The 9,511-nt window shown below is 42.9% G+C and overlaps 1 protein-coding gene across 1 annotated transcript in view; it reads left to right on the top strand.

Moving 5' to 3' along the window:
• Nucleotides 1–329: 329 nt before the first annotated feature.
• Nucleotides 330–9,511, top strand: part of LOC117230444 (homeotic protein empty spiracles-like) — a 55,441-nt gene continuing 46,259 nt past the window's right edge. The window contains exon 1 of the mRNA XM_033487916.1: nucleotides 330–2,018. Within this exon, the coding sequence (XP_033343807.1) occupies nucleotides 1,121–2,018 (898 nt within the window). The 5' untranslated portion in view covers nucleotides 330–1,120. The remainder of the gene's footprint in view (nucleotides 2,019–9,511) is intronic.

Here is a 9,511-nt window from a genome sequence, read left to right as displayed (position 1 = left end):
GGGGGTCCAGACGTATTAATTAAACGACTCATTTTCATCGCACGACAAAAACGTGAGTTTAACGCCCATCGGCGACTAATGCGTCGCCCCACTGCAGCTCGTACGCTGCTCGTGGAATCGCGGTAGCGTGGCTGGTGCCGACCAGCGAGTTTCTACCTCGAAGAATCGTCCAATCCTGTTGAAGCGGTGTACGCCTAGTATAGCTGTTCGTACCTTGAAGAACCGCCCAGTTTTCGTCGATTCTCTATCCCCACCAGCGGAGTTGCGGTGCACGGTGGTGGGGTTGGGAAGCGGCCGAGGAACAGTTGCCCCCACCAACACCCAAGAGCGCCTCGTTTAGCCTGTAATTTGCTCAAACACTAGCAAGCTCTCGTGCCAGAAACATCCGTCAGAGAGCCCGTGGTCCGTTGGAGTCTCGAGATACGCTCGTTGGGGCCACAGTTGCTCTTTTTTCGGGACAACTGTGCCCGAGTGGTTCCTTTGGCCGGAGTAAATTTGGTGCCGCGGGGCTGCAGCTCGATGGAGAGGCGCGGTCCCGGGATATCGCAGTGTGTGTCGGCCGTGTGAGCGAAACGCTTCGTGTTGCGGCCTCTCTCTCTTGCGTTACGGTGGTGACATTACTCCTTGTCTCGCGCGGGGTCATCGTCGACTGGATGATCCCTCAGTGACGCTACACGAATCTCACGTGAACGATGAATCAATGGTGATCGTGGTGGTGGAAACTACAGTGTCGCATATTTCGAAAACAGTCGTAGAATAATACGTGAACTAAGAGGATATTATACGTTGGTGTGGCGAAGAGATCGACAAATGGACCATGTACTCATTAACGAAAAGAAACGAACGATAACTGTCATCGAGAACATTGTCAACGCTAAGTTACAACTGGGATAGTATCCCAAAATAGGGAGTTATCAGTGCGTCGATAAGTGCGTCCAAAGTGTTCTCAAGGAGTAACCCGTGGTTGGACGTCTGGCAGGCAAGCGTTCTCGGTCTGGTGAAGGAACCGGGACCGGGGCGGGTGCAGGCATGCGGCGGACCTGACTCGACCGAGTTACCTGGAGCCCTCGCGTGTTGCAGAAGTGGCCAGTCCATCAGCCAGGCGTACGATAATCGTACGATGATGCCGCTCGCGCCGACGCCAATTGTACCGGTGCCCTCGAAGCCGAAGATCGGCTTCAGCATCGACTCGATCGTCGGTGGTGGTGGACAGGGTCGCGAGGATCGCTTGGACCGTTTAGAACGGGTCGAAATCGAGAGAGATGGCAGCCCGATGGACGTGGTCGAGGGTTCGTCTTCGCCTCGAACTCGTCGAGTGACCACGCGATCCCCTGGCGCTCATTCCGAGGGCTCCGATCGGCCGGTGTCGCGAAGTTCCTCCGTGGAGTCGTACCCTAACTCTCGAAGAACGCCGTCACATCCTGGCAGCCATCATCACCATCACGGCAACCACCATGGTCATCATCATCACTTATCCGCCGCCACCCACCTGGATTTTAGTAGAACGACGGTTCACAGTCACAGTGGAGGATCTACGCCGAACAACAGTCCCAGTCCACCTCACAGGATATCCCACGGTGATTCTCCCGTCGGTACACACCCTCAGCCGCCACCAGGAGTCGTCAGACCGAGTCCCAATTACCTCGCACCGCCGCCTGGCGCGGCAACCGCGGCAGCGGTCGCTGCCGAACAATTAAAATCTCTTTACGGGCTACCAGGACACGGTCCAACGGGACCGCAAACTGGACAGAACGAGTATCATACGCAACAGCAATTAGCACTAGCCGCGAATTTGGCCGCGGCGCAACATTTCCAAGCGGCGAATCTCGCAGTGGCCCTTCAGGCGCATCACGGCGCGTCGCCCCATGGACCACCGCACGGACCTTATCCCCATGGCGGCGCGCCTGGTGGACCTCATCCACCGCCGCATCCTCATCAACCGCCTAGAGACAGCTATCCGCTGTATCCTTGGCTCCTGTCCAGGCATGGAAGGATCTTCCCTCATAGATTTCCCGGAGGTACGTCCCGCAGCTGTCTTTCTTCTTCTTAGTTCCCAGCTTTGTGTTTTTCGTTTTTGGGATATTCGTTTTTGAGTGTATTTCGTTGTGTTCATTAGGTGTGATAGGTTAGTACAAAAGGACTGTTTCAACTTGGAAAACATGTAAGCGTGCTATGTTGCTTCTTCCTTAGTCTTGACAGTTTTTAGTATAGTTGAATATGTTTCATTATTTACCAGGTTAGAATCGAGGACCGTATTAATTTCTTTTAATTTAAAGAAAAGACTATGTCGATTTGTTTGTCTCTCGTGCGTCTAGTTTTTGCGCGGTTGAAGTGTAACTGTAAAAGCTGCAAGAAATATTATCGTGATTGCATATTATTCAGTGTACTTGTACGTCTGGACAATTAGCTTGTCGCGCAATGGTCAGATTACGCGTGCTTATCTTATTTTTCCGACCAAGATGAAACACGTATCTGTTCTTTCTGGCCTTAATAATTTTTACCCGGAAATAGTTGGAGGAAACTGGCATCGTTAGATCATAGGTGATCGTAACAATTGCAGTTTGATTCGAATAACGTTACTTAATCCTTGCGGATCTAGTTTCGTATTTATATCGCGTATCTTGCACCTTATCGTCTAAACGAAACGATGTAAGTTGAAATAAAGTATTCTAAAATTAAGTAATTTAGTTGAAACTATTGTGGATCATCTACGTAACCCAATGATACCAATTGAGCGTTAGTGGAGAGTCTCTCTCTCTCTCTTTCTGTGAGTTTAATTTTATTTCTCTGGCTGTTAGTTTCATCGTAATTAATTAGATAGAAATAGAGGAAAGCGGAGAAAAATAGAACACTCGATATCGAAATTTACTTACAGGATAGAAATTAAAACACAGTGCCTGGAATGATAGCTTTCAGTTTCTGGTTCGCGTGACTCGAAAGACGCGATTCATGTTTTTATAGTTGCAAGAATGCTTACGTATACGTGTACCTATATCGCTTTTTATCATTGATAGCGGTACAAGTAGAGAAATAAATAAATGTTGTTTTTATTGCATAAATAAACTTGATAGTAAAGTTATCAAGTTTTATATGACTTCCTGGCAAATATCAAGCTTCGTAGTAAAGTTATCTTAAACTTATCGAAGCTTGTCAGATAAAACGACATATTTCTGCTTCTGTGTTCCATTAGTTTCACGCCAAAGGATAGGTGTGATAAGATGATGAATAAAAATGATTAAATAATTACAAAATTATGTAGTCTTGCAACGGTGTATGACTTGTTTGGTATTATAATACTATTTATGTTCATAATATGACAAATTAATAGATCGATTGTAAGACGTTTGTATATCTTTAGAATGGTTGCCTCTGCATCAAAGTCCAATTTTATAATCGACATCGTTTCTTAATTACAAGATCGCAGATTACGGAACATAACTTACGTTTACGTATACCTAATAGTTCGATGTTTTGCGTCAGATACCGCGTTAAAGCGAATAAGAAAGTAGTCAATCCACGCGTTACTTATACAGACGTACTTAGGCAAAGAAATATTTAATACATAAATTTTAATTGAAATATCAACGAGCGACCGATTCACTGATCAAGACATTACCGTCAATTCGTAGAACGTGTACGTGATTGAACGAGAGACGTAGTTGCGTTTCCGAAAAATATAATTATTTCTTTCCGATCGAACGCATAGGAAGCTCTTGCTCGTCAAAACATTTTCCTCTGTTTATTCAACGGTTCGTTAATTCTCGATTCTTTCGACTGCGCGATACAACAGTAGTTTATTCAAATAACATCTAACGAACAGAAAACAATCTCATATACTTACATTAATTCCTTTAACTCCGCAATAATATAGCCGTCGTTTTTAATAACATATTTATCCGACAAAGCGTTATCGATTAATCGAGCAATACTAAAAGCTGTTATTCCGTTTTCTCGTTAATCGCTAGACGAAAGGGCAACACTTGGTTACGAATTCCATCGAACGGTTTCGAAATCATATGCTCGTTGTAAAATTATTTCGCGCGAACGACGTGGTATTTTTGCTGGTTTCGAGGAAAAGAAAAAAGGGAGGAAGAAGGCAGGAGGCTCGTTTACATGGTTAGATCGTTGTCAGTTGGTTCTCTATACGTGTTTCTTTCGCACGCGATCGTCCGGCAATTCTGCCGATCGGAAAGCCATCTGTAACTTCGCTTTCTTTACGCGATTTTCACGGCTCTTCGAGGGAAGTCCCGGACAAAAGGCAATGTCCCTGCAGGACCGCTGGAATGAACCTTAAATTATATTTACAATAGAGAGAAATTTCCACTGCATGAATTTCAATTTCGGCTGTCTTTATGTCTCTAGATGGAAGTTAAAATATATTTGGACAATAATGATCTTTCCAAAGAAAGTTTTACTTTACCCTACGAGAGTGAACATCCAATTAACACCTATTTTTACCTGTGTAATTATTATTTTTCCTACCGTGCGCAAGGTGCGTCAACTACGGCCCGCTCTCTATGGCGCCACGTTTTCGAACTTAACTTTAAAGCTCAATTATGCCTCGTAACGACGCTGCACCTAGGCCCTCTCCAAAGGTACAAGCGCGAGCCTGCTAACGAGCAACGTCCCCAATTTTCCCAAACACCGTATTCTTAATTTCTATATAAATATGTATGTATATGTGTCTGAAGTAATAAACAAGAATAAAGAATCAATTATAAGCGTGGAACGTGCGAATAGCCGAGATCCGCGAGTTAGCTCGTCATATTCCAAGTTAATAAACCCCATGGCGCGATATTCTCGCTTTTTTCTCCCCTCTTCCTCCCTTTCCCTTATGTCGACCGGTTCGCCCGCGAGAGATTATCGATTTGGTCGCGATGTAAACAGCGTATATCGTAGTCGATCGCGCTTAAACGACGAACACGATAATTACGTGTATATTCCGCAGGGCTGGTAAATAAGAAGGAACGCACGCGTTTCTTTACCCCGTGAAAGAAGAGGTTACGCAAAGATTTCGTAACGGAGATTTTGTAACGTTGTTGTGTCCGCGACGCGATCATTCTTATCTCGAGCCATAAACGACGAGGCAAAACAAGCGGGTTCGCGTAATTGATTCATTCGAGAGTGATAACCGGACCCCTGGACCAATTATGAATTATTCCACGATACTGGCCATATCGTAACGACGAGATAGCGTTCCATCCAGTCATCCATGATAACGGATAGTGAATGGAGGAGAAGAGAAGCGATAGCGTTATTTGTTTAGTGGTTGCAGTCGGTAGTGTTGCGTGGTGATTGAACTTTTAAAAATAGATCTGCCCGAGGCGATTAATTGTAGAGTTAGAGCAACAGTTTGGATATTTATTCTAGATTAGGATCGTATAGGAACGATCTTATGGTGAATTAGCGAAGAGCGGAGAATCGAGCAAGTGGTGGAAATAATTTTCGCTAAAAGACGTTGAAGCTTTCTATTGCGATAGGAAGATAGGCAGATTTAATGTACGTGTGAAAAATGGAAATAAATAGAATATTTACAGAATATAGAAGAATATAGGAAATAAAAGAATCCGTTTTTTGAAGAATTTTTAGCGAAGGAATCGCGTTGAATATTCTTAATAGTTGGAGGTAATCAATTTGAAGATGATCTAAATCAATTTTATCCACGCAAGAAATTACCATACGAATTTTCGTGCGAAATGTTCGAAGACGGAATAAATTTGCCGGCGATAGAAGGAATCGACGAATAAGAATATATTTATTGTATACCGTTTAACGAATTCCGGGAAAGACATCAGGATATTCGTTGAAGGATAAGATTTTTTAAATTCATTTGTATATCGTGCTGTGCAACTCAAGCTTGTCATAAAACAAACTTTCATTTAAAAAAAAGGGAAGATTCCTCAGGAATATAGCAACGTTGGACAAAATTTTTTCTCGTAAAATTGATGATTCTCGTTATCGTTTTACAACACGCATACGTCCACTCGGACAGATGTTGCGCGACAGTTCGCCCATTTATCTCCAAGCGATTACCGGCTACCTGTAACTGGAATCTAATTAGCCAAGGCAAAGCAAAACAGGTAGCTGTGCATTGTACGACGAACGATACCGTTCGACAACTGCGTCAGTTTCTTCCACCTGTGAAGGTGTGAAGACATTACCGATTTCAAGCTGAAGCACACGGAGTTTCGTGTCTCGCCACTCATCGGTTCGTTCGTATCACGGTTAATTTTATCTACGATCGCTAGTCGATTGTAAATCATTCGATCGTACGAAACTCGTACGAGACGCGACGTATGTTAGAAACGAGAGTTTTATCACGAAGCGTTCACATTTGTAGAGGATGAGGCGGTAACAGTCAACACGCGAAAGAATAAGTGGAAACTGTAGAATGAAATTTGTTCGCACGACGCTTCGTTTCTGTGAAGATCCAGTTTGAAAATTCGTCGAATCTGCTTTGGCTTGGCTAAGTATCGACTACGTACGAGCGAACGATCGGCAGAAGGTTATTGTACGCGTGAAGATAAGTCAACAATGTGAAATAAAATTCTTCCGTGCAAGGTTTCGTCTTGAAGAAAGTGAAGTTTAAACGCGTTTAATTACGAACTGGTCGGATACACGCGCACGTTGCATTTTCAAATTTAATTTCCTCGAAAACGAAGCATCTTGTGAAAAAATGCTATTCTACAGTTTCTACTTATTTTCAAATGTAGCTAAAATCCCGGTCGATTATTTACTCTTGTTCAGTTTGCAATTAGACGAGTTTAAATATGCTTCCATACTTTGGAAGTCGATTTTTATTTTATTATTATAATTTACTGTAACAAATTTTTCTCTCGTTTTTCCACGCGAAATCGCTCCTTATCCAGTTCTATCACGATTACCGTCCCACTCTCTATATGTAAATTTATTTTCCTTTAGGAAGATACACGTATTTCTGGCTGGTTTTGTCGCGTAATTGTGAAAAACGGAAGATCGAGGGAATAATTTCCAGGAAAAGGATTAGTTTGCAAGTTTCTGTTAAGAAAAGAGTTAATTATTATATGGAGGAAAAGAAACGATCGATCGTGTGCTTGGCACGACTAATAATAATTTACTCATTGTGAGCGCGCGTATGCGCTCGCTTCGATTCTTCGAATGACCACGATGACGAATCGAAAGGGACGAGGGGATGATCGTTTGAAAACGAATGCGTCAAGTGGAAAACCTCGATGGACGTTTTATGGACACGCGTGGACGTTTATACGCGAGGCGATTTACAAGACGTGAAACGCGCCACTGATGGGGGAGGATTATTATGGAGCGTGTTAGCAGCGATGAATGTAGAAGTAGCGCTTTGTTGTGTTACGGTCTTCAAATCATCGTGATTTTTTTTTTGAGATTTTTTTTAAATTTAACATTTGAAGGGTCTGTTTGTGAGAAATTAATTTCTACGTGATATATAATATTTGCCATAGGCTAGGATCTTTAAGGTAGGCTTTTGTTGTGTGATTAAGGCTTAATGGAAAGGTTAATTACTTGGATTTCTATCTACATATAGGTGAGCGACGGAATGACACGTTGAGTAAGATTGATTCTTAATGCTAATTTTCTGTAACTTCTTTTGGGAAAAAAGTTGACCTTATTAGGAGTTGTGATTTAAATACGAGGAACATAGATTGGATCCAATATGAGGATCGGTATTAATTTATGAGATTGAAGATTCTTCGTCGTAAATTACTCGTGACATTTTAATATTTCTTATCTGCTACAATGATCGCGCTTCCAGCATATAATCTCGACAGGCTCGATAATTAAAAGAAATTTAATGCTACCAAGTAATACCCGATCGTTCGAAATGCTCGATCTTACGTTAAAAGAGACAACTCGCCAGTACCTTTTGCGCCCTTTAATCATTCTAACACATCTTACAGTCCTAATAGTCTCACCAAAACCGTTCAATTGTCTCAGATACTCGATCTGGCATCCAGTGTTCAGTTATCAAACTAAAAATGTCAATACGTCACAATTTCTCTATTCTTCAAAAAACTCTATACATTTGCCCGCAAATCATGCAAACAGTTTACGTGATCCTCGCAGTATTCCATACGTAATGGTTGTGTAGAGGACAGATATGAGAATGTTTGACCGTGAGATTTATTGGAAGTTATCGTTTGTTGTCGTAACCGTCGAATATATTTAAAATAATAAATTAATGTACAGCCTATATTCGCCGAGTCGCTAATAGATAACGTAGATAACCCGTGATAACACTTAGATCGCTCGTTGATACAGAAAGATGCTCGGGGGCAGGGGGGGGGGCGGGTGGGAGTCGAAAGATTCAGATTCGTCTTTGTTCGACGATTATGCGTAGCGGCGACATTTGTTCTTACATTACTTGTATCCTAACGATCTCGATACTCCGAGGCAAAATAACAACATGATCTGAATTGTCCTCTGACTCATGTGCCGCTACAGTTGCAAAAGGTATTGCCACATACTCTTTGTTTTCCAGTGGAAGGTCTTTACATCTCATTTTCGTAGTATCGAAGCTCCGTATTCATCCGAAAATTCTGCCAAATGATACGAAATTTAATTAGCTGGTCCTAATTAGTTAGTAGATTCTACAATAAATATATCGCTGGTGCGATGTGCTTTGCGTAACCACTGTATATAATCCGATCGAAGTTGCTGCGAACGTTGCTCACGAAAATATATCCATTCCCATCCACGTTTATAAATAACGCGCCAGTTAATTAAGTATATACCACCCAAAGGCAGAGCCCTACATCAGAAAAATCCGAAACGTCTCCTCAGAAGTAGTAATTACGCATTCCTTAATGAACAGGCGGACGTCGCGCGAAACGAGAACCGCGACAGGTGCTCGAAGCTTTCCGAATTCCCCTGTATCCTCCTACTTTTTATATTTATTTTCTTTATTTTCCCTGCCGCTCCAACTGAAATCCATGATTTCTGTATTACGCAACCGATAATTTAGCAGCTCGAATCTCGGCCGTGTTATTACGCGAAAACCATCCTACCTCTCCTTAGCGGTTCATTATCGTTCAGTGTCGTCCAATCATGCGAGCAGATATTTTTTCTCTAATTATATTCCCGCGGTTGTCGTGGCTCTTGCGTCGAGGTTGTTCGTTCCGCTCGAAGATTAATCGCTCAATCGAAAAATCCACTTTTTGCAACGAAACTTCATTGGAAAATCAGTCCTCCTCCTCCCTTTTTCCTCTTTACTTTTTTCCCTCTCTTCTTTTTTTTTCTTTTTCTTCCTCCACCGCTACGTGTATGGAGACAACGCCGCCGCTTCGTTTCGAGCTGCACGGGTGTAGTTCGTTGGTTATACCTAATCGGGCGGCAATCAGGCGACATCAGACCAGGCCTGCAAGGTAGCATACGAGGTCAGGCCCGTCGGCTGGGAAAAAGCTAGGAAAAGGCGAAACGTCCCCGTCGATAGAAATGGACTATCGACGATTACCATAAATTTACCGCGATCTACCGGGATCGTATACGGTTATTTTGT

The sequence above is a fragment of the Bombus vosnesenskii genome, unplaced genomic scaffold (assembly GCF_011952255.1).
Source record: "Bombus vosnesenskii isolate JDL3184/JDL3185 unplaced genomic scaffold, Bvos_JDL3184-5_v1.1 scf7180000013267, whole genome shotgun sequence".
In the NCBI taxonomy this organism is placed as follows: Eukaryota; Metazoa; Arthropoda; class Insecta; order Hymenoptera; family Apidae; genus Bombus; species Bombus vosnesenskii.
Note: the sequence above shows the minus strand (reverse complement) of the source record. Positions and strands in the feature narration are given on the sequence as shown.